Source organism: Seriola lalandi, unplaced genomic scaffold, assembly GCF_002814215.2.
Source record: "Seriola lalandi dorsalis isolate HSWRI2012SDOR001 ecotype SW California unplaced genomic scaffold, Sedor1 jcf7180002054892, whole genome shotgun sequence".
Taxonomy (NCBI): domain Eukaryota; kingdom Metazoa; phylum Chordata; class Actinopteri; order Carangiformes; family Carangidae; genus Seriola; species Seriola lalandi.
Genome location: NW_019525444.1, coordinates 411042 through 435832, shown reverse-complemented (window position 1 = coordinate 435832; position 24791 = coordinate 411042). Strand labels below are relative to the sequence as shown.

The window sequence follows — 24791 nt, the reverse complement described above, 5'->3', positions numbered from 1 at the left end:
ATGCAATTTTTTCTCAAATGTATACATGATTATAATGAGGGGGCAAAAACTGGAAAAAGGCTATGCTGAGGTCAGTGACCTCTCGAGGTCACCAGAGGTCAAATATAAATTTCTTCCGTGCTTTAATGATAAAATGCAGTTAGTTTGCCTATCTGCCAACTATCTGAGCAAGAGGAGAACAAAGGCATGCTACTGGATATCATAGTCTTCTCTTGCCAGTATTTCAGACTCATCTTGACGTTACACCTCAGTACATTTTCAATCAGAGTACACACCTCCTAAAAAATGATCATACCATACAGGGTAACCAAAAGGAAAGTTTAATGAGTTAAAACCGACCACATGAAAACAGACAACATTAAAAAATGACAGATATATTGCAAAGACGACATAAAAGAATATGAAGGAAACATGGAAAGGAGTTCAGTGAGGAACCAGTCAGTCACTTGCCAACTACAATTAATCTCTCACACCCATTTGATTCATCTGCAGACATTCAGCGTCACTCTTCCCCCATTGCTGTCTTGATGATATCTGCTCTTCTCAGTTTGGCTGCCTCTTCAAACTTGGTGACGGCATCGTTACAGGATTTGTTCTGCAATCAGGAATAATGACATGGTGTCATTTTTTCACAGGAACTTACTGTCATTTTGTAGATGTTAATATTGCTGTGCAATTAGTTCACTTGCCTGACATGCTCACAGAGCAAAAAGATAAAAATATAACAGAAAAGACTAGAATAAATAATAAAATGTGTAAACAGTTACATACTTCTATGTGACTTGTACAGTGGATTCACTACGTATTGTGTAAGTTAGTAATTTGAAAATTATGGAGTCTTCTGAAGAACATACAATGATGGACTTGTGCCTCTCCTTCTGTAGTTTGAAGAATTCCTCCACTGTCAGCTCCTCTACTTTCTTCTTCAGGCTAATGAAGTGGCAGGATGATGAATGAGATTTGTGCTCCTTTCTGGAAACAAAGACAAACACAGTGATGAAGAGGTAAACATGAATGGGGAGACAAATAGTTAATTGTGCACACAAACATATTGTGGTAATATACATTGTACCATGTAAAATGGACATGAGAATGACTGCACTGGGAATATGGATGTGGAAAACACTGGTACAGAATATTTCAGCAAAGTTTCAGATGCCAACTGTGGCCCTGAGTTCTTCAATAAAGTTCTGCCTGCCATAGAGAAAACACTAAATAATACACACTATTATGTGAAGTTTAAGTGTCACAGTAATTCAAACAGTCTCATTTTAATGACCATGAATATAAAGCATATATTTACAGAGCTAAAATGAGCTCAGATAGTTGATGCCTGAAGTGCTGTTGTATCAGTCGCAAACATTGCAAAAATTATGTAACAGACAGAAGGTAAGTGGAAAATTTCACTTGAAGTGTGGAGCTTTGGTCACAAATGAACTCTCTCACGCCAAATAAAATACACTTTTGGGTTATATGTGCTTGACAACATTTATAGCCTTGAAATTTTGAGCTGACAGTCAACAGCTCTTAGTCTATTCTAATTCAGCAAACTGGCATTTAAAGCTGTTTATAACTGTACAGTGCTTTGATTATTGTGTCCACTAGTTGTATCACCACATATCCCACATGGGAAGATTTTAGTTAGCCAGCCAAAGAGGGGAAAATGAAACTTAAAAGAGGTATTTAGCTTTTTCAAAATGTGTTTCTGTGGATCACTTTGTTCACTGATTTCATACATTAAAGATCAGTTTATTAGTCACATGGAGTAAAACTCAGGCAGAAAAAAACTTCTCAAGATTTCTGAAGTCTGAGAAAATGATCTGGATTATATTTTGGAGACTTCAAATTTGTAACACAAAGTCTGTGTGTGTTAAAAACTGAGCATGGAGTTTAAAATATGCAGCTTAACAGTGACAGAGGCTCTGAAAAAAAAAAAAAAATGCTATTGAGTTCATTATGAGAAATTATGAGCCAGTGTTTTTACAGCTTGACTCATAAAAAATGTAATCTCCTGTCCTTTTATTTGGCTCGCTGAGACCTAATGTCGTTATCTTACTCTGGATCATCCTCCGGCTCCCAGCCCTCCAGCTCTTTGAGGCAGAAGAAACACATGGCGATGTCTGGGCTGTTCTCTGAAGGGGTGTGAATGAAGCCAGCTTTGGCCATCTGGAGGAACAAGTGAACATTTGTTTAACATGAGATTTTTTGTTTCTGTCAATTGATTATAAAAGTTGACACACAGAAAAGTAATCAACAACTTTACTGAACAATAAATCTTTCACAGTCAGTTCACAGAAAATTAATCGTTGACTATTTTGATACCAATCATTTTCCAAATAAAAACCCAAAATATTTTCTTCTTCCAGCTTTTCAAATGTGAGCAACTGCTACTGTTCTCCATTTTATGTCATTGTAAATTTGGTATGTTTGGGTTTAGAGACTGTTAGTCAGGCAAAACAAGCGATATGAAAAAGTCACATCAGACCCTGGAAATCTCTGGCCTTTTTCACCATTTTCTTCAACTGTATAAACTAAATGGTTAATTGAGTAACTGAAAACATGACAGAGAAATCAGTGCAGCTGTAGTTATATTATAATGAAACTAAACTACCTAAACCAGTGGCACCTAGTTTAATCAAATCATGTGCCTGAACTCCAAGGTATACAGGTATTCATTCTTTTTTTTTTTTTTTTTAAATCTGCAGATTTGACAACTGTGATAAAACCACACTGTAAAATAAATATTTTGTGATATCTGTGAATTTTTCTTGACAAACTACTGTAAACTTAACAAATCTTGTGGCAAATAGGACTGTATTCGGCTGACTTTTACACAGTACCTAGAAATATCTCAGATACAATATAAGAATTGAGGAAACCGTCAATATAGTGTATGATTGTGACATATTGTGTATGGTTTAAGGCTCCTGTCATCATCCACTACCTTATATTTCACTGTTTTAACTTGCTATTTTTACTACGTGCACTTATAGCTGGAAACTTGATATAAAATCAGTCAAAACCACTCACAAGTAAACATCTATATATTGTTATTTTCCCAAATTTTCTACAGGATTCTGCTGCTGTTGTTATGTGTTTTAACAATATATAGCTATAGCACTTTGCTAGCTGACTTCAAACTACAGCAGCCTTGAAGCTAACCTAACTCACAACTTTAATCTAATCTTTATACTTCCGTGACAAAGCTACGATAAAATGCAAGAGCCAGCGTGTGTTGGCGATAAACCCACAGCATTTCATTTGAATATTAGTGGTTTTCTTACTTCGGAGCTAATTGTTGTTGTGTTAGCTGGCTAGTGGAAAGGCGTCGCTAGCCACGGGAAAAGTCAACCGTTTCTAACGTTTACTCACGTTCTCCGGGGTGCACATGCAGTCCTCGTCGAATGGCCACCCCTCGAAAGTTTTAAGTCTGTTCTCATAAAAATACATCGTGATATCCTCTTCAGCGAACGGTTCCATTGTGTTTAGCGTTAAAGTATTTGTCTGTGACTAGTGCAAATCTGTGTCACCACCTAAAGTCACCGGGCTACAGGGCGCTTTCAAATTTCGGCCGATGTTCACTTCGGCTGTTTTGATTGGCGGACGGAGACTAACTCTTCTTCGTGGGTGAATTGAAAATAGGAAAATTCAGAAGTACGCCATCTAGTGTTCTTGACTGAGCAGACTAATGGCGCCAAATACGATCAAACGACAAACACGTCTTCTATCAGATTGTATTTTAAAAAAGACAGAAAACACCCTCTATCGTTTTACTCGAGACCATAATTTGGACGTGGCAGTATTGTTGAGTATTAAAATCCACATCCGGCGCCGAACCCCACGCTTCCGGATCAGGATTACCTAGTTCAGATTTGCCACCAACTTTAACGTTTGTTATACCGGACTCTGCTAAGTGTAACAGTGTGCCTACCTAACGTTACACATGTGGACGCTGGCTGCTTCTTCCTCGGTGTTGTGGTTATGGAAGGACGCTGTGTTGTTGAGACTTGGACAGAGTTTGGTTTTTCAGGCTCATCATGCACACCGAAGATCAAGTTTGGTTTAGAGACAGAAGTTTTCCTCTGCACTGGCAGCGACGAGGTGTATGTCTTCAGTACACAAGAGAGAAAACTCACGGCAAGTAAACTCCAGAGCACTGTTGCACACAGATCCACTGGACTAGAGTCAGGTGTTAAAGATACATGCTCACATGTTCTATTCTTCATTCTGATATGTTGTTTTGCTGCAGGCTGTCCTCCAGTTTCCTGGTCCTGTGAGTGACCTGGTTGAGAGTCATGACAGACAGCTCCTCTATGTGTCCTGTACGAGTGGAATTTATTGTGTCAGCTTGCCACTTCTGCTGTCCAGGTATGTAAATTGATATGCACAGTCCAAAATGAATGTATTCACAATAGTGCTAGTTCATGAATGTCTCACATCTTTCACCTCTGCAGGGCTTCAAGCTCCCCAGCTGATGCATCGTCTTGTCCAGCTGAGCTGAAGATCTCCTCTGAATCCCTTGTTGTAGGAGAAGAAGGTGTGTTATCGCTGCTCCTCGTCGGCTCTGTCCTCCTGATCCTATCCCAGAGAGACGCGTCCTGGCTCCTGAGTTTGTACAAAACACCAAAACAAGCCCCGTCCAGCAGCTGTGAGATGCTCAGTTCGTTCAGTCTACCACTTGTCTCAGCTGTTGTACATGGTGACACTGAGGGGAAAACAGGAGTGGGAAGGAGGCCTGTGCTGATTTGTGTCCATTCTGGTGATGCAAAATCAACATCATCCTTAGCGGACAGTCATTTCCTCCTCGAGCCTGTCCTCTTCAAACTTCTGTTTGGGATTGATGCTGCCCTCGCAAAATTACCGGTTATCCTTTGTGGCCTTCCAGATGGACGCCTGTGTTTCCTCCCTCTGCGTCTTCCAGGATCACGGCTCCGAGTCATTCATAGCCTTGAGCAGCCAGTCGTATTTGTTGGAGCGTCTGTTGTCATGGAAACGGGTCCAGGACATGCAAAGTGTTTGGTGGCAGTGGGTGAACAAGGGAGAGTGGTGCTGATGAAGACTGACAAGGGTGGCCCAGAGGGAGGGGGCAACACAGTTGGTTTTATCGAGGGGTGTGTACCGGGGCCTGTGGTGTGTGGCCTTGTGGATAAACACCATCTCTACTACAGCACTGGTTCAGACCTGTTGGTGCTGGATCTATCAGAGGGATCGTCTGGGAGAAAAGACCAGGAAAGGGATGAGGAGACGTCCAGTAAGACGGCTGCTGCCCTCCGAAGTCCCGCCAGTTTAAATGTGTGTAGAGTCATCGCCTTGGCTGCACCTGAACACAACACTTCAGGTGAGTCGGGCCTGACACAAAAAGTCTTTAATTTATAAATGCCCTTGCTTTTAATCCATACCACCACACTATAAAGGTGAACTTTGTTGAACAGTTGTGTGAGTTAAAAAAATAGATATGGGTCGGTGTGATAAAGCAGTTACAAACAGTGAATATTTTGAAAACTTTCTTACAAAGTCTGTCCAGGTGCGTCTTGAGTCAGCTGCTGAACAGCAACCAACTTATTTAAAGCAGAAATTCAACAAATCACATTATCCTCTTCACACAGGCTCCTGTGACTTTGACAGAAAAGAAATAAGAAAATAAATGTGATTAAATGTTAAATGCTTATAATAGTGTCTTCCTGAACTTAATTAATTAATTTGGAAAAAGTGCACAAGTTGTAAAGTGGATGTTGCTCATACACAACTGTAAAATATGAGTTATGTGGTAGACAAGAGTATGTGGTTATAAATGTGTGTTGCTCTGTATTCTGTGTGTGAAACGCTCTTCAACCTCAGTGGCAGTTAAGTTCTGCACTGATGTAACAAGGCCGACTTGTTTGTTTCTGTCTCAGTGTCTTATCTTGTTGTGCATATCTCTGTGTGTTGTCTCTGTTTAACTTGTGACTCACATCTCTAAAGATCAAACAATTTCCTTTTTCCTATCTTTGTAAATTTGTGTGTTATACCAGGAGAAGTTCAGCTGCTGGGGCTGTCAGTCAGAGGACAGCTCCAGAGGATTATCTTGCCTGTGGGGAGGAAGGATGCAGGATTGTCCTATCTGCCTTCCACACAGGTGGGCCGCAGCATCAGGGATCTCCTGTCTGCTATCGGGGATGTTTGTGAAAGGTACACGCAAAATGATTCCTTTTTGATTGTTTATATAACACAACACTGAAATATAACACAGCTGAGATTTGTTATACTTAACACAACCTCTCTGTTGACATAAATAATGTTTTCCTTGCTTTTCTTTAGAGCATCTGCGCTGAAAACTGCCATCAAATCTAAAAACTTGATTCTGCGGCACCTGAATCAGGTGCTCAACGTCAGCTTCCTGCTGATAACCAGTGCAAACAGTGAAGAGCATCTTCCTGGGCAGGAGAAGCAAATCAGATGTCATGCCATGACCAGGTGGAGCAGACTGCTCCAGAAAGACTCCCTGAACTTGACATGTGTCCTGGATAATTCAAGTCCTTATGTTTTGGAACGAGGCTGGACACTGAGCGTCACCGTGTTTCCTCTTTCCTACTCATCCAGTGCAGGAGGGGAAAGCTGCTCCACTAGTTTTTCATTCCCATTCCACAATCTCCCTCCTGGAGAAACATTCGAGGTATCGTTGCCTCTAGCAGCTGCAGGCGACTCATCCTTTCCCATGAGAGTGAGCTGCTCACTCATCTTCTCACTCTCACGTCTCCTGGGGGAGGAGGAGACGGCACACCTTCCTGGCTTGCAGAGTAGTTGTATCAGTTTGCCCTTGAACACACTGACAGTAGACTGGCTGCACGCCCTGCAGGTGAACAGTCCCACATCTCAATCCAGCAACATCCCAACAGACGGCATCCAAGCCTTTCTAAGCTCACACCGGACTAGGTGTGTGGGACGAGGGGAGGGAGGAGGAGAGAGTGCTTCAAAGGCTGAGCAAGAGCAGTACTCAGCGAGTGTACGGGTGTCATCAGAGTTACTGAGGGATACACTGGTGTTAAAAAGCTCAGATTTGGACCCTCAGGGGACAAAGGTGGCTCCTCAGAATCTCTGCCTTTCTCTGCTGGACTGGCTGTTGTCTGAAGGTCCTGGAGGAGTGAAGATGGGACACCACAGAGACAAGATTGTCCCGAGCAGCTCAGTATTCACAGCTCGAGGTCCAAATGGAGACACAGTCAAACTGACTGCAAAAGAGGTAAAACATGATCTAATATTATATTAATAAATGTTTACCATGTATAATTTTTGTTATAAAAACATTTGATTGGAATAAAACAAGTGTTGTATGGTGACTGGTTTGCTCTCCAGGTAAATGTAGGGGAGGAGGAGTCCCTGAGCACAATAGAAGTTCGGGTAGAGAGCTCATCTATAGCAGCAGTGAGTGGACTGCACCATGCTGTGCTGCGCCGGGTACAGGTACGAACACACACACACACACACACACACACACACACACACACGCACACACTGATTGATTGAAAGAGGAGCCCCCTGCAGCTGGTTGCATGCGCTGCAGAAATAACCAGCATTTTTCTTAATAAAGTTTTGCTGGAATCAAGCTAAACCCATAGTTTGGTTGTTGGTATTCGTTTTATTCCTCCACCTACATTAAAAAGTCATGCTGCAGTGTGGCCTGTTTCCAGAGAGACTTCAATCTTTCTTTCACACAGACAACTTCATTGTTTGTAATGACTATAGCCGTAACTAGACCTTCTCTCAGTTTGATCTCATGAGGCTTAAGAATCCTGTTGGGTTAGGGGTCAGGCTTTAGGTGTTCGGGTTGTTCTTGCTTTTTGGAGGAAGATGTTTTATTTGAAACTCCTTCTCTTCATCGGTTGCTCTGGTCCTGGACGCAGGCTCTGCTGCAGAGTGCTCCTGAGAGGGCTGCTTCCACACAGAGGGTCCAGAGTTTAGGTTTAAGACAGGCGCTGCAGCGAGCGGAGGTAAGACCTACATGTGCTTAATTCTGCTCACTCACTCCTGTAACTCACTTACTCTCATTACAGATTCATCTATCTTTTTCCAGTAATCAGTCACATTAATGAACAGTTAGCCTATGAACTTAATAGAGAAACTATAACCAGCAACTGTTTGGTAAATTTGTTGAAGATATTTAAGCCACTGTAATATATATATTTTTTAAACCCATTGAACCCAAGACTTCTATAAGACCGCAGAGACGCACCCGTTAGCTTTTTGTCATTGTCCATCATTCTGCTTACAAATCATGTGGGTGTTCTTTCTTTTTAAAACCTTTTTTTTTTTTTTTTTTTCCCCTCCTCCTCTCATGTCAGCGCTTGTTGCAGCAGATCCAGCAAAGTCGAATCTCAGGAGCTTTTGGCGTGGGTGTGTCCACAGGGCAGATGACCCGATCTCTTCTCAGTGTTTACAGAGAACTCAGAGAAAATCCTCTCCTCATAATTTAATACTTTTTTTTCCCAGCTGCGCCTGCACATCTGTTAACCTTGTTCGGTGTTATGTAACCTGTCTTGACTGAGAAATAATATCCATGATAATTGCTGCTGTAAATACACTTTTGTGTTGAGTGTAATTTCATTTGTTATCATTGTTATTTCTCTATTGGACATGTTCTACAGCTCTAATAATAATAACGGTTACCCACATCACTCATCGCTTCTTGTCGGCTGCGCGCTCAATTTCAGTTTACACAACCGATGCATTCAACACAAGATGAAGATCTACAGTCCCCTGATGTGATGTGCCAGACAAGTAGGTGTAACAATGACTCAGGACCTGGTGTCTTGTCTTGTAGTTGTTACTGAACACGGCTTCAGACAAGTGGCAACATTTACAGACGACCGGTAGATTATAAGGGTTTGATTATGAATGATCAACAAATAAAAAATGAAGCCGGTTATTTGATTAAAGCTCGTAATCATAATCTAGTGCATTCTCCAAAACATTACAACTAATAGAACCACAAAGTGACATTTAACAGCCTTGTTCTATGTGTAGGTTTTGCAGGGAACCAAATTGTCAGTAATTCAATCAGTTGCAGAAACAAAGAGTTTCAGGTGTTTTTCATGAGTTGAAGGTTGTTCTAAGGAAAAATGCAGAACTACAAACACCAGAGAAAGTGACATGTTGTCCAGTAGGTGGCAGTGATGTGACTTGATGTTCGCTGGTCTTTTCATTGAGAAACTGAACTGAACAAACCGTAAAGATGTTGAGTGAGTGAACAGTGTTTTGCTGTTTCCTTCCTTCATGCCCACGTTAGACATGCAGACCTGTTGTTAGTTAACGAGTATGTGTTGTCTCCTCACCTGCTGCAGGTGAGGCTCACAACCTCAGCATCACCTATTACACCACTGCTCAAGAGTACTTTTACAGCTTGCTCAAGGCGTCAAAGTCTAATGAAAGAAAACAATTTACTCCTAGTGTTCCCACTAGAAAGCTGCTAACTAACATGCACTGCAACGACTGTAATGTGGGCTGGTCTGCACTCCAAACCTAAAATGTTTTGTAGGAGTTGCAAGATGAGCAGTTGCTGAGATTTCCATGAGAATCATCTTTGTGAAAATCAAAATGCCTTCAAATAGACTCAGCGTATCTGCAGGCGTCTCTGCTGTCTGACTCCTAGTGATCGGTGCGAGCCGTCGTATCAACCTTTTGCCAAAGAAAATTCTTGCTCCACGTGAGGCTTGAACCCCCAACCACAGCATCACTGGTTTACAAATATCAAGTTGTGACCAACTGAACCACTGGAGCCTGTGTTCAGTACTAAGAGAGTGATTTGAATGTTCCTCTCTAAGTTGGTTTGTTAGTAATTAGAGTAAAATGATTACAGAGAGTTAAAAAGAGAATCTTGCTATAGTTTGAAGGTGATCATTTGTCTCTCTTTTTTTTGTTAAGTTATAGTTTTGGGCATTTTTGCCTTTATTCGCACAGTGAGAGATAGACAGGCAGTTCAGGGGGAGAGAGAGGGGATGACATGCAGCAAAGCCCCATGGGACTTGAACCTATGCCGCTGCAGTGAGGACTAAGCCTTAATAGTACGTGCTCTAACCAGGTGAACCACCCCCGATCATTAGTCTCTTCAGAGGAAGTGACACACCTTTGCTGCTGCATGAAGGCTAAAGCCTGTCATCGTGGTGCATTTATTGTTGATATTGTTGTTGTTTAGCATTGTGATCAGTTTCTTTAGTTTTCTCTCAGCCACCATGTTAAAACTCTGTTGCTCCAGGTGAGGCTCGAACTCACAACCTCGGCATCACTCTGCAGGTTACTGTCTTATAAGTACCGCGCGCTGACCGGTTGCGCCACTGGAGCTCGTGGAGGGACTTTGCTCGACCCCGAACACATGAACTGAACTGAGATCTAAATATTCCTGGAACATGAGGCCGGTGGCTTTGGACATTTAGATCCGTTCTCTGGTTAAATGTGCAGGGAGGTTGCTGAGGGCCCTCGTCAGGCAACGAGTGAAACCAGTTGTGTAGGTCAATGGTTCATGTCAAGAACCTCTAAACTGACACAAATTAGACCACAGACCCCCACCTGATAAGATTTTTGCTTAATTGTTTTATTACAGAGAGTGTGTGAAACCCATGACCATAATAATCACACATTGTCATTGTGTTACTTACGGATGGAATTATAGTGGAAATAAATGATTCCCCTTATTGCTGGGGACCCCCAGGAACTCCCTCAAGGACCCCTGGAGGTCCCCGGATCTCACTTTGAGAAACGCTGGTGAAGGTGAACCACAGTGAAGCTGCTGCTCTGTCACTGACAGTAGTTAAAAAACTTTTTTTTACTATTTACTGTTTCACTATTCCCAATAGCATTCAAATAAAAACTACAGACCCAATTTCAGCTTCTTAAATCTTAGTTTTGAATTCATGAGCTCTGAAACTCCATTGTTTTTATTTTATGGTTAATAATGCTTCTAAATTAAAGCAGGATTTTTAACACCTGCTTTCCTGGCTCTGAGGTTGGTGGCGGAAAGTAAGCACTGAACAGTTCTGATTACTTTAATTTTATTCTACCTTCTGCTTCTCTACATTACTAAGGAAATGTTGCACTTTTTTCCACATCTATTTGACAACTGTATTTAGCTTCAATTCGATCATTCACATGCTGCCTACATGGTAATAATAATACCCAATCCAATATGATTGCAGACTTTGACAAGGTCATTCTGCTAGCTGATATATTTTGTAGCTAATACTGTTGTACTTAACTAAATTATAAAGGCTTTTACTTATAAAGACCTTTAGTTTTAGTGGCATTACTGAAACAAAACATAACCTACCATACAAGTTTATTATTTTTCTCTATGTTCAAGAAAGACACAGGAAATGTTCACTATAACATAACAAAGGTACAAATGAAATAAATCCACCTGCTTGTAGTGACAGGTTGAAATGGTCCTATTAGTAGACTACTGCCAACATGTACATGAGTCTTGGTTACAGTAATTCTCATCAGCATCCTCAGTTAGCCACACTATGCTAACGACTTGAGCTCCTCTCAAAGGCGACCTCAGTGTCCGTCTCAAGTGGCACCCTGAGCCCCCAGACTGGATGAGTGACACCTGTAACACAACTTTGTTGCCAGGTTTTCACTAATGTAATATCTGTGAGGAGCGATAGAAAGGCTGGGGAGAAAGAAACAAGGATAGGACTGAAAGGATAGTTGTATTTTATGCTGTTGCTTGGTTTTACATCTCTTTACCGGAGAATCTACGTGTCTTTATTTCTTTAGTTTCTGACATTCATTTAATGCTTCCTGGACAAAATCTATAGGAACAACACAAAAACTTTTCAGTCACAATTTCAGATCAAGCGCTCTCTCAAAACATTGCTAACTTCATGAAAACTTCTCTTGGCTGACTGTCAGTCCTTCCTCTTCTTTTGCCTCAAGTCCTCTGCTGCAGCCTCTTTGCAACCAGAAGGAGGAAAAACATGGAAGGAAATGCCACAAAGTTTAACTTGAGATAAGTTCAGTGGTTCAGGTTGGAACCTGTATTGGAGTGTTTTAATACTCCCACAGCGCTGAGCTGCTCAGGCTGAGTCCGTCTCCCTTCAGCGTTCCCCCCTGGTCTCCACGCAGGTATTTGCCATTCTTGCCACGGATGGCGAGGCGTCCGTGCTCGAGCAGCTCCAGGGTGAAACCCTCAGGGGTCTCACCGTCTGAGCACACCAGCCCGGCACTGTTCACATACCAGAACTGGCCATCCACACCTGCAGGATTTAGAGCAAAAAAACACAGACAGACAGAGTATAAGTCTGATGCTGCGGTAAATGAGAGGTGAGAGGCAGAGAAACTCATCAGTCTTGCTGCTTCCTGAAGCCTGTTTGAGTGAGTGTGTCCTGACCTTTAATATGATAGACCCCGTTACTGAATTGCAGGGTGAAAATGTCATAGACCGATCTGCTGGCATCCAGCGTGTTGGAGTTCTTGTGGTGGCAGATGAAGCCGTTCTCCCCTCTCAGGATCAGCATAGGTCGGTTGATCAGTTTCAGAGTGAGCTGCTCATCCTCACCTGACAAAAGGTCGACAGCAAAAATAATAAAAACATCAGGAGGAGCATAAGAAAAGCTGTAAATAGAGCTGTAGATACATGGAGAAAAGGGAGGAGAACAAAAAGCCTTTTACCTATGGAGTCACTCACAGCAAGTAGCTGTCCGTTCTTCTTGATGCAGATGTATTTTCCATTGTTAGCTTTTAGTGCCACCTTGTGGCCAAGCCACTCCACGGCAAACATGGTGTTTGCTGACCTGAAGTTTGGCATCACAAAAGAGAAGATGACACTTTCTTTGCTTCAAAGTTCTCTTGGAAATATTGTGATTACATGTTGAGTGCAGGTACAAGATTAAACAAGCAAGTCAAAGAAGAGAGACTAAAGCTTCTGTCAAATCAGAGTTGCCAAGATAGATAGATAGATACTTTATTTATCTCCTAGGGGAAGTTCAGCTATTACTATTACTTTAATTCCTTCAGTTTTAGTCATCAATCATTTTTATTGTTACTACATTTATATTTAACTTCAATGACTGACTTAATTTTCAATGACCGTGACTGCATTGCATTATTCTTAAAAAAAAAAAAAATCTGCCATTGTGTCATGAAATTCACTTTGTTTATTATGAAACATTAATTACATTTCTAGAGCAGTGGTTCCTGTGGGCCAGGAGAGGGCCGACAAATTGTTTGCAAAACAGGTGAAAAGATGTAATTATATAAGAAACATACAAATAATCTTTTTAATTAAACAAAAATGATCTTTTAAAAGGCCTATCCAAGGCCTGTCACTGAGATAAGCCAGTGATAGGAGCACATCACCTACTTGTTTGCTATCTCAGTCTGAAATGGCAAAAACTGGAGTATCGAGATGGATAGCTGGTTAGCAACAGGAAGAAATAAAAAAGGAAAACAGAGTCAAGAGACCGATGGTGAATCGACAAGTGATCTCTCCCGTGTCTAACAAAACAGAATAATTCAGCTTCCCCTGCTTTCAGTTCAATCCCAAATGTTGGATCATTATCATTAAAATAAAAAATAAAAATGGCTCTGATTTTCAAGTGGGCCACGAGTTGGAAAAGGATGGGAACTACTGTTCTGGAGAGATTACACGTGGGATTTAGGATTTATGATTTGATGGTGATTTATAGAGGGTGACTCTGTTTTAGCCAAGGACCATACTGTGATGGTGCAGCTCTTTTTTCTAAACCCATATGTTTAATATAAAATGTAGGACGGACACAAACAGCTGGAGATGTGTTTATTTCTACTCTGCACAGCTGATAAACGAGCTCTCACTCACAGTTCAGTGGCGGTACTCTGGATGCCTCCGTGAGCCACCAGGGCCCAGTAGTTCCCTTGGCTGGTGCGAAACGTGCACTTCCTGGTTTCCTTGTCGATCTCCATCTGAAACGTCTCCATGTCTGTCTCATCTTCCTGATTGGCTGCGAGGCTGACTCCTGGAGGGGCACAGTGAGCACATTCTGTAATTAACACTTCAGCATGAAAACTTGCGGACTATTTAATGTTTGGAGAAATCCATCCATCTGTTGCTCTGCTTCATTTTCATTTGACGTTACTTTCCCTTTTCAGCTGTTTCTCAATGGCACTGTTGTATCTGTAAGTCCCAATAGACTTTTTTTTACCAAACAGATGCCTCTACAGACCTCTTTTATTACTCCCTGGATTCCCAATGGCAAGTCAAAAACCCACAGACAGCCGCTTGGTAATCAGGTTGTATTGTTATGTTTAACTTGGCCCAGCATGAAAGAGATGGTAATCATGTCTGATCCTGGGATGTTGGGTTGTTTTTTAGTTCCCTCTTGAACTGTGCTCTTGATCTGATGTGCCTTCCTCAGGGTAAATACATTTTCACTGAGTGGACTTCTGGATGCATTTAAGGACAGAATATACAATAGATAAAATAAATACACCAAATGTGGCCAAGCAGGAAAAGCTTGATATGTGGAATGCACATCTCACTTTAATATGTTACCAGCTGACACTTTCACCATTAAGCTCTGCGTCAGTTACACTGAGACCACTTAACACCTACACAAATATCACACCTTCGACTGACAAACATTTTTATAGAAACCAATTATTTTAACATTTTCATCGCTAACACATGAAACAGCGTTGGTGTCAAACACTTGGGGTAAACACAAATGCAGTGACAGCCCCTCCCTCTCGGGTGGTTTGGCTTCCAGCTTCAGAGGAACCGGCACTAACCTCATTCTAACTTTGAGCTGAGTTTTTTTAATGCACATGTTAGAAGCCCGGACAGTAAAACAGTCCAATGGAATATTTTATTCCAACTCAACATGTTGCTGGTACAAAAAAACAAAAACAAAAAAAAAAACAATAGTCTGTTAGACCACTAACAGACAGATTGCCAGAGAGCTAAATCCCAGAATATCCCCAATACATTTTCTTAATCCTTTAACAACACTGATCCCCTCTTTTTTTCTCTCTCCTCTCCTCTCTGGTCATCCTTTTCTACCTTCCTCCCTTCCCCCATCTTTCCCTCCTTATCCCTGACCCCCTCCACCCCCACCTCCCACCGTCGCCCCACCTCCGGCCCTGCCTATCTGCCCTCTTCGCTGCGGGGCTCTGATATAATCAGCTTTCGAGTGCTACCCGTCCAATCCTTCAATCCCCTCCATGAGAGAATAAAAGAAAAACAGGAAAAGACCAGAGGATATTATGGTTCACACTTGGCACAATGTACCGATAATTCAACCCCTCCCACGCACCAGCCATAGCCATGAATAATCAAATATAGAGAGAGTTTGCCATAAGTAATGTATCTGCACTAACTGGCTATGTTGTTTTGTGCATCTTAAATGACCCAAAGTTAAAATCATGCACAGAGAGATACTTTTTATTTAACCAAGAGCCAAACTGCAGCAGTGGCTTAAAGAAGCAGAAAATATTATTTAATTATCAATGGTGCAGAAAAATAAAACTTTGTCCTCTGTAACAATCATAAAGATGTTAACATGCTAACATTAGCTAATTAGCTAATGTCATTAGATTTGCAGGTATTTGGTCATAAACCAAACTATTATGACTAATGACAAATTAAACATTTGACCTGATGATGGGTCATGAATGTCTGCAGCTACAGAACTGAATGGAAATCCATCCACTAGTTGTTGAGATGAGTTACACCAACATAGTCATGCCTGGAGCCTATAGCGTGGCTAACAACAACACAGGACGAAGGCAAGGTCTGCGTGTTCCCAGTGAGGTCAGGACAGGTTAGTGTTATATTTTATGGTGATGTAATGTTAGTATATCACTAGAACCACTAGAACCACTAGAACCTGTGATACACTTGAGTGGTTTAAAGCCACTGATAGATGCATGCATATAAATAACATATGCTTAATCCAACACAGATGCAGATTCACATACCACTCTGAAGAGCCTGTTCACAGCACAGTTTTTTATTTATTTATTTAATATTTCTCCAACAAATAAATTTTCTTCAAAACAGTTCTTCAGCCTTAGATGGTGATTGAAAAAAAAGCATATTCCATCTAGTTATAAGATTATTTAAGGGTGTGTTGCTTCAATTTGATATCTGACTGTAGATACGGGCTGGAGGAGGGAGAAATGGGATGACATGCAACAAAGACGCCATGGTTACTGAGCTACCGGGACGCTTTAATCACATCTTATTCACACCAGATAAACTGGGTATCATGGGGTCTTACAACTGGTTAAATTATCATCGATCTTAAGTACATTTGAGGCATAAATTTCTGCCCCCTCTACTCCGCACCTATGCCTGGGGGCCCATCACTCTCCTTCTCTCTCATCCCGACTCAATGTCATGCTTTGTCTACCTATTCCATGTGTCCATTTCACACTAATTCAAGCTAGAAATGATCCTCAGTCCGGGCTCAGCTGGGACCTCTATCTGATAGATGAGAGAAGACGAGACAGAGGAAGAAGAGACGGATGGAGGACGAAAAAGAGAAAGAGAACGGGAGAAAAGGAGATTAGACACAGTGAAATCCAAGCCAGCAATCTGAAGATATCAATAGCTATGTTGATGACCATCTTTGACACACCAGTTGGTCAAGCATACGAAATAAGATGTCATCATAGCCACGATCAGTGATAAACTATGCTGCACACACACACACACACACACACACACACACACACACACACACACACAAACACAAACACACACAGGTAGCTTCAATAGCGGCACATTTTGGATCAGACCCCAGATCCAGCTCCACTTTCTGGTGTTGTCCTACCTGCAGCCTGCAAGTGGAGCAGGCCTAACTAATCCATCAGCGATAGATGCCTCTGACATCTATTATTAATAGTAAGCTGATGCCACTATCCCCCTGTCCCTTATTTTCTTCTTCCCCCCCTAATCCTCCTTCCTCCACAGCTGCATTTTCTGTTGTTTTTTTATTTCAGTCCCTTCATTTTTTTTCCACTTATCTCTTGTCTGTGTGTGTGTGTGTGTGTGTGTGTGTGTGTGTGTGTGTGTGTGTGTGTGTATATCTGTCCATAGATGCATTACGCGTGTGTGTGTGCGTTTGTATGTATATGTGTGTGCGTGCTCATGTGTGTGTTAATGGAAAGTATATGTCTTTGGACTATCATTTCTTCTTCACTTTCAGGGCAGAGTGGACCACTTAGACCGCGGGAACACGGGGAGGTGACGAGAGACATGATGACAGACCTACATCACGTACCAAGGCACACACACACACACACACACACACACACACACATGCACACACTCTCCTTAGGCAATAAAGAGCAACTCAGGGCTGATGGAAAATAGAGAATTGCATTGCGTTGTTGTGCACAAAGACTTTTACACTTATATACTGTATGTCTGAAATAAGGATCCTCTTTATTGCTAACCCATTTGCTACACTCTTACTCACTTTAAAATATATAGCCAACATCACTCCTCTGCACTAACTGGAGCATGAACAAAGGTGCTAATTTATGTCTAAAGACACGAGCAACATTAGGGAGGATGAAGAGCCCACCTGTCTCCACATGCACTACTATTGTCCCAGAGTCCTTTGAGAGGCCTCCTACACTTGTATCCTCCCTTCTCTGCTTTCCATTCTCCCCTTAATCATCATGTCAAACCCAGAGATAGAAAGTAATACACAAGTGCTGAACAATTCTGAGGCGCCAGCATGTGAGGGTTTTCTGTTTTAGCCCACTTTTAGTGTAACTTCACAATTCAACCTTTCACACTAATATAGATTTTCATTCACTGTTACCACGTGTTCGCGCCAACTGCAAACCAGGGAAAGTCGGCTAATGTCGTGCATTTAACAGGCTTGTCCAGTGGTATTGCTGACTGCGACACGTACAAGACAGGTTGATCTTTGTCTTTCTCTTTGCTTGAACTGAAGCGTATTTCCTACCAAAAAACATAACAGAAAGTATAATCTTGTATCTTGACTTTGCAGTGTGACATGTTGCTAAATACAGCATTTTGACTCTCTCTCTGACTGTTCCCTTGATTTTCAGCAGGACACAGGCACAGACTGGAGGCCGGGGTTAGCGGGTTAGAAGCTATGGCCCCAGGTGAGAGGCAGCTTGGGTTTCTGAAAGCAGACTCCCCCCCCCAGCCTTCCAGGAACAGGGGCCAACTTCATCAATAATTCAACACACCTCACTTCAGCACTCACCGCAGCAGGACTGCATGTTTATGTGTGGGTGAGTGTGTCGGAGAAAGATAAAGCTTTTGTTTGTGCAGAACAAGTGTAGGGAGAGAAAAAAGAGACAGAAGGGAGCGTGTTGCAGCTATTTTTTAGTGTGTGAATGCACATGTACTGTATATATGTTTACATTACGGTTCTCTCCATACTGGATGTGTGCTTTACACTCCACCATATGTCTCCTTCTCTTCAGCCTTCAATCGCTTTGCTCCCAGTCGTTCGGTCTCTGCCTGAAGCTCCCTCTGCTAACCAGGAACAATGAGCATTTAGAGATTCAATTACATCACCCAGGGCTGAAGTAACTGGAGCCTGCAGACAAGAATCTGCAGCCTGCAGATGGGTGTCATGGCCAAATATGCTGACAAGCACTGTTGGTGTATGCTAATCCACCCCAAATCCAGGCTAAAATCTGACCAGCAAACTCCTTTTCCCCATCAGCAATTGAAACTCTTGGCAAGTACTTGTAGTGCACTTCTGGTTAGACGTAATGTGACACTTACAATTACAATTTTTCTAGTTTTTGAAACCGATCAAAGAAATTCAACCTTGCTTTTGAGAAGAAGTAACTTTGAAGCCCATGTGGAGCAGGTGTAATCCTTCAGTGAAGCATTGTGGTGTCATGCCTATTTGCTGATCAAATAACGCACTCCAACAGCCCTGTCACAAGACCGAAGAGTAAATACATGATACACTATCAACAGAGCATTACTGTGCGGCATATAAGTTACAAGCAGCTGTTTCAGTAAGCCCCGCGGGCAAAAGCGTAAAGTGTTAACACCATTACCCAACAAAGCCAGGAGGAACATTTGAGAGGCATTGAAATGGGATCTTCAAAAACATCACCATTTATGATTATTTGGTAAAAGAAAGGGAGAACAACTTTCTACTCTCCACTTTTTCTTTTCTATTTGCTGGATTTTTATAAAACTCTAACTTTAACTGTACTGCAATTTTAACTAAATCTATTTCTGTAGTTATTTCCAACATGGTTGCACAATAAATCTGTCATTTCACCAAATCTGGTGTAAGACTTAATACCGACAGTGCACTAACCTAAATCAGTTGCAGCCCTAAAACAAATGATGTATTCGTCTCAGGTCTCCCAGCTGATATGGGAGACTATCAGCCTCATCTATCTTGTTTTCCTGGAAAGATGCAACCATCCAATGTGATGCCAATACATGTTGATGTGCAGAATACATTACCCATAATTACCACGCATCCCTTATCAGCTGTCAACCATTAGAGAGTGGTCTATTCTCTTAACCATGCATATTCAGCATGTCCACATGATAAGGAACTTCCTGTGAATTGTCAGCTCAGTTTCCTGGAGGTGTATCAGTGCACAGTATACAGGCCAGTAGTAGTTGTAGTATTTACTGGCCCTCTGTTTCATTATGTATGTGTATAGGTCAGTTTGTGTCAGCTACAGGCTCATGTGACCACAGTCAGTGGCACCTAAGGTCAAGCTTTGTCATTTTAATCAGACTTTTGAGATTCTGTGCGAGACTTTAAGCAACCTAGGAAACTCAGGAGCTGCAGCGTGTGCATGCATGCAAGGCTTCGGGAAAAAAAAATCAGATTTGTGACAATATCCTTTGCTGTTGATGTGTCTGTGTTTTCCTACCTTGTCTTATGGAGACATATCGCCCATTGGCTGCCATCAGAACCACCTGTGGGTGGCTCTCCTCCAGGTCAAACAGTTCGTCTTTGCCCGGCTTGGAGCAGCGTCCAGACCTCAGGGTGCCCGTAGGCCCCATGGGAGACAAATACTTCCCCTCGCAGTCTTTAAAGGCCAGCTTCCCACACTTCAGCTCGAGCGTGTATGCCGTAGCCCTCCCACTCTGTGTCAAGAGCTTCCCATCATTACTGAGAAAGCGGCTGTCGCAGGTCTTTAGGCAGTACTTCCCGTCCAGGTAGACAAGGGTGAGGAGTGCCGCCACACCCCAGGGAATGTTCAAATCCACAGCGATCTCCCCATCCTCCTTGGAGAGGTGGGCGTAACGCTTGCGGGCCACAGACAGCAGGTTGGCCTGCGGATGTAGAGCCAGGTGCACTGCCCACAGCTCGGCATCTGTGAGTATCTGGGCAAAGCAGGACAGGTAGTCCCGAGAGCCGCCGAAGAAGCGGAGGTGCTGCTCAGACTGCAGGGCCCAGCGACCATCAGACTGAGCCACGATGAGGAAACGACAGTCTGAATTGTGCCCGTCGGCCTCACAGGTGACTTTGCCGTCCTTGTCAGAGGCCAAGTAGCGTCCCAGGTGGCTGCGCAAGTAGACTACCTGGGTGTCCTGGGAGTCCTGCTCTAGGGTCCATATCTGCTTCTTCTTAAGGCTGGGAGCTGATGCATTCACCTGAGAAACAAGAACGGCATCAATCTAAAATCTATTTACAACAAGCCTGGCAGTTTCATGCCTGCAGCCTCTGCTTCAAATGGTGTGGCCCTGCACGGATCCACCACCACGACACCGACAGTCATGCAGAGAGTATGCGACAGCTCTTCTTTCATACAGGACGGCATGCTCGTACCTTGAAGCCAAAGGTCTCAGCAGTGAGGTAGCGACCCTCATGGTTGATTAGACCAAACTGCAACTTCAGGGGACGGTTCCCATTAGCAGGCATCTTCACCTGTGGATTCAGGAGGGCGAGAGACAGAGGGAGAGCAAAGGGTGAGACAATTTAGGGATTGGGGGAGAAAGAAAAAGTGGGGTAAATGGAACCGGCATTGGATTCAGGAGTGAGGTGTACGCATGAAATGGTGGAGTGAGGGTTTTTATAAAGGTGAGAAATAAGGAAGGAGGTGATGTCATGGAGAATGATGAAATGCAAATGTTTTAAAGACAGGAAATCAATTCATTAAGGTACAGTATATAAAGCACGCCCATGACCACAAATTCCCTCCCCGCCCAAAGCTTTATTATACATTTTTCCAGCCACAGCCTCCTAATTTACTTACTGTGGTTTTGTGGCTTCCCCTCTGCAGTTTCTGTGGCTCTAATTCCAGCTCCCAGACTTAAGAGGCTTCTTTCAACAAGCGTCCTCTTGTAATTCTTTCTCTCTCCTCTCCTTCTCTCGCCGGCTCAAACGTTCTGTGGATCGGGTCTCGCAGCTCGCCTCCGCCGCTGCCTCTCTTCTCCTTAATCAGGTTAGAGGCAGCAAAGACTTGAGTCAACCTTGATCTCTCTTCAGTCCTGCGTCAAGCTCTCTACCACTGTAGACTAATTTTGTTCTCGACTGCTTATCTCCACTTCTGCAGCCGACCCTCTCCCTGTTTCTCTCTCTTTCTCCTGTTGTACAGGGCTCTCTCGTCCAGCCTCACTCTTGCACTTACTTGACTTGTTATTTACCCTGAAGGCTCAATCACTTGCCCCCCTCCCCCCTCCCCAGACTATACTTCTTGGGGTTTTGTTTTTGCCCTCCTTTGCCTACTGTCTTTGGATCACATCGAATACTCTGACTTCTGCCTCACCTTCCTTGAAGTCCAGGTTCCTCGCTTATCAGGCAAAAGTTTGATCAGTGAAGAAGAACATCCTCAGCAGTCCTGCAGATTTTATGGTCGTGCATTGAAGGACTCCTTCAGTCTTTCCCTAAACATAAGCCGTCCATCACAACTGAACTCGGCAACAAAGGGTGCTCGCCTCTGTAATCTTAAGCCTCTCCCTGTCGCTTTTTCCTCCCATCCTCTCCTTCTCCCTCACTGCCTTTCTCTAACCTGCCATGTGTATAATCCCGCCTTTCTCTGCCTCTGCGCTTTATTCTGAGCTCTGCACTTCGCCTCTTTCTGTGACACATAAAAAGACAGGTAAGTAGAAACAATGCACACACACACACACACACACACACACACACACACACACACACACACACACAGCGCCGGGTAACAAGAGCACCCCCCATGCCTTTGGGGTAGTTGCCTAAGTGCGGCTCCCCTTACCTGCCTATGCTGAAGATTTAGTTACACACCTTCTCTGATTGCACGCTCTCTGGGTCAGTCCTAATGGGAAACGTGTCTGAGAGGCTCCGGGACTCAGACTTTACATCTGAGTTTGGGAGACGAGCAAAGGGACAAGAGATGGCAGGTGTTGTAAAGGCAACAATAACAAGCTAATCAACATATGGGAGGTTTGAATGAATGTGTGTGTGTGCAGGAAGTGCATATGTGTGTGTGTGTGTGTGTGTGTGTGTGTGTGTGTGTGTGTGTGTGACTAATCAACCTTGCCAATCAGCCTATTATAAGTCTTCTTTGCAGAGTAAACAGACGTGTCTGTTCCTCAATCCATCTAATCCTCAACCCAATCATCCCAAACTGCCTAATCTACCAGAACTACCCCTCCCCACTTTTTCTAACACACACACACACACACACACACACACACACACACACACACGCTCCCCCTTCTGCTTGTCAATGACCATAAACATACACATAGACTCACTGACCCACAGCAACACACTCACACACACACTCACACACACACACACACACACACACACACACACACACACACACACACACACACAAAGGTCAGTAAGGTCTCAGGGTTTGTAGTAAACATCACCCACCCAATGATTTACTCCTCCTGACCTGGACTTGAACTGCTGCGCTTTACGCAAAACGTGATAAACAATGTGTGTCACACTTAAATTCACACATATGCAAACACAGGTACTGAAGGACATGAGTGTAATTGTTCCCGTGGTGACGAGCGCACAGGCATCCCACGTTTCTGAGACGCTGACTTGAGATCAGCTTCTCTATTTCTCGTCTGAAGCTTTTCTTCCTTCTAAAACGATCTCCAGTCAGCGTTTTTATAGCATGTATCATGTCACATTCACCGGCTTGGCTAAAGAAAACATTTTCCAAAAATGAAATCACATAGTCAAGTGTCTAAAGTAATATTGTTTTTCTTAAATTGGAATATCGTGATAGGAGATTTTAAAACAATCTCCACAACACTGAGACCAAACCTCTGTCAGGGTTTTAAGTAATACAAGTAATTATTCACTTTTTATTAGCTGTCTCATAAATGTTTCCTTTTCTTTATAATTCTTAAATAATGATTTTCTTTCTACAATATGTAATCTAAAGATGAGTCATGAGTGGCGGACTCTGCCACTGACAATTAAAACAACTATATAGAGAGGGAATTAAACACATACAACAGCTATAGCAGAATAAACGCCAGCCTTCATCAAAAAGTGAGTTTGATGTGAGAATCTTAAAGATCTTAACTTGAAGTAGATGCATGTCATACTTTCTAGTAAAGGCCTAATGATAATATAAAGTGGAATTAAAATGTTCAGCAGTGAGTAATAAACCACTGGCCTCATATCAGTGTTATAAAGATTTAGATGAATCTTAATGAAAATGTTTAATTACACTTTAATCTAATCAGATTCAACTGGTAGCTGTTATATTCCTATTACAATGCATTGACACGTCGTTTTCAGAGCTGTAATTTGTCACAATAAGATGAGGACAGCTATATTATATTTTACTAACTATTTCAGGGAGATAAATAAAAACTGATGGCTACAGAAAGTAACAACCTAAATTTGACTTTCTTCATCTTCATGCACGACGCAGGGCTCTGCTGTACGCCGCCCTACAGAGGGCGTCCCTGTGCTGCAGACAGAGGGTCCGGATCAGGTCCTTACAGTCTGGTGTGAACCCAAACTCATCTTCCAGATTTAAAATTTTTAGTTTTCTGTCAACATGTTCAAGTTAATTGACTTGACATTCGCCCCTTCAAACTAAGACATCAAAGGATAACTGAGGGGTAATAGGCGAGTACATTTAGTTTGCAGTATCACACATACTTTATCAAATCTGTCTGGACAAAAGCAATTTAAAAAGCCCTCTTGTGTCTTTGTATACATGCTTAATGATGTGGATGAAATCACTTCACTCTAAACGTTCAGTCTGCTCCTCTACTTGGACAAGCCATCTGATCTCTTATTGGTAAGAGGAGCTGCACCATGACGTGTGTGTATATGTGTGTATGCACCCGTGAGTAATTCATTCAGTGCTCAACACTCCTTATTTTTTTAAAATAACAGAGGGAACTCAGATCTCTCTCTATTTCTTAAATTCAACCACAAATTTACACACAAACATGTATTCATTCTTATACACACACACACACACACAGAAAACACACTGCAGACAGTGGGAGAGAGCAGGGGTCAGCAGACACAGACACGCTGCTCACAAATCAAAAAAAGTCATATATTGTTATTGTTATCAGTGCTATTATTTTCATTAGTATCACTATTATCACTATTACTGTACTTCCTCCTCATATGTATCCTATCCCACGCATCATTAGCTTGCTCTCTGTGGCCCCCGGGGGCTGCGTCATCGTCTGCTGATGCGCCAGCACTCCTGCTGCCGTTGGCACGGTGACGCCTGTCGATAGCCAACCAGATGTTTTTTTTTTTTTTTTTTTCTCTCCTTTTTTTTTTTTTTTTTCACCCCTTATTCTGGGACGGTGGCTGTGCCAGGTTCACCGTGGCAACCATGGGATGGTGCTTTAGAAGCCATTACAGCGGTCCTCTGATGAC

The 24791-nt window shown here is 42.6% G+C and overlaps 3 protein-coding genes and 1 non-coding gene across 4 annotated transcripts; 1 reads left to right on the top strand and 3 right to left on the bottom strand.

The window, feature by feature from the left end:
- Positions 1–304: 304 nt before the first annotated feature.
- On the bottom strand, positions 305–3562 carry birc5a (baculoviral IAP repeat containing 5a). The gene is made up of 4 exons (XM_023429323.2): positions 3373–3562; positions 2057–2166; positions 855–972; positions 305–595 (listed from the first exon to the last, which is right to left on the bottom strand). Exons 1-4 carry the CDS (start codon positions 3478–3480, stop codon positions 503–505), a joined length of 429 nt encoding a protein of 142 aa, XP_023285091.1. The 5' UTR covers positions 3481–3562; the 3' UTR covers positions 305–502.
- A 135-nt stretch (positions 3563–3697) lies between these two features.
- faap100 (FA core complex associated protein 100) lies at positions 3698–9224 on the top strand. Its single transcript, XM_023429254.2, has 8 exons — positions 3698–4137; positions 4250–4368; positions 4455–5338; positions 6012–6168; positions 6298–7219; positions 7333–7440; positions 7881–7967; positions 8319–9224. The coding sequence occupies exons 1-8, from the start codon at positions 3982–3984 to the stop codon at positions 8448–8450; spliced, it is 2565 nt and encodes an 854-aa protein (XP_023285022.1). The 5' UTR covers positions 3698–3981; the 3' UTR covers positions 8451–9224.
- A 996-nt stretch (positions 9225–10220) lies between these two features.
- Positions 10221–10314, bottom strand: trnai-uau (transfer RNA isoleucine (anticodon UAU)). The gene is made up of 2 exons: positions 10277–10314; positions 10221–10256 (listed from the first exon to the last, which is right to left on the bottom strand). It is a non-coding gene; the product is annotated as a tRNA-Ile (tRNA).
- A 241-nt stretch (positions 10315–10555) lies between these two features.
- fscn2b (fascin actin-bundling protein 2b, retinal) lies at positions 10556–21933 on the bottom strand. The gene is made up of 7 exons (XM_023429253.2): positions 21184–21933; positions 20757–20855; positions 19855–20581; positions 13811–13967; positions 12643–12764; positions 12362–12529; positions 10556–12227 (listed from the first exon to the last, which is right to left on the bottom strand). Exons 2-7 carry the CDS (start codon positions 20847–20849, stop codon positions 12022–12024), a joined length of 1473 nt encoding a protein of 490 aa, XP_023285021.1. The 5' UTR covers positions 20850–20855; positions 21184–21933; the 3' UTR covers positions 10556–12021.
- Positions 21934–24791: the final 2858 nt, after the last annotated feature.

Excerpts from the sequence above, each read along its gene's own strand:
- birc5a (XM_023429323.2), bottom strand. The coding sequence starts at position 3,480 with ATGGAACCGTTCGCTGAAGAGGATATCACGATGTATTTTTATGAGAAC. Across the intron at positions 2,167-3,372 it reads GCATGTGCACCCCGGAGAAC|ATGGCCAAAGCTGGCTTCAT; the intron begins GTGAGTAAACGT and ends TTGTTCCTCCAG. Across the intron at positions 596-854 it reads AGAGGCACAAGTCCATCATT|AACAAATCCTGTAACGATGC; the intron begins GTATGTTCTTCA and ends TCCTGATTGCAG.
- faap100 (XM_023429254.2), top strand. The coding sequence starts at position 3,982 with ATGGAAGGACGCTGTGTTGTTGAGACTTGGACAGAGTTTGGTTTTTCA. Across the intron at positions 4,369-4,454 it reads TTGCCACTTCTGCTGTCCAG|GGCTTCAAGCTCCCCAGCTG; the intron begins GTATGTAAATTG and ends TCACCTCTGCAG. Across the intron at positions 7,441-7,880 it reads CTGTGCTGCGCCGGGTACAG|GCTCTGCTGCAGAGTGCTCC; the intron begins GTACGAACACAC and ends TCCTGGACGCAG.
- fscn2b (XM_023429253.2), bottom strand. The coding sequence starts at position 20,849 with ATGCCTGCTAATGGGAACCGTCCCCTGAAGTTGCAGTTTGGTCTAATC. Across the intron at positions 13,968-19,854 it reads ATATGTCTCCATAAGACAAG|GAGTCAGCCTCGCAGCCAAT; the intron begins GTAGGAAAACAC and ends GTGCCCCTCCAG. Across the intron at positions 12,765-13,810 it reads CAGAGTACCGCCACTGAACT|GTCAGCAAACACCATGTTTG; the intron begins GTGAGTGAGAGC and ends GCCAAACTTCAG.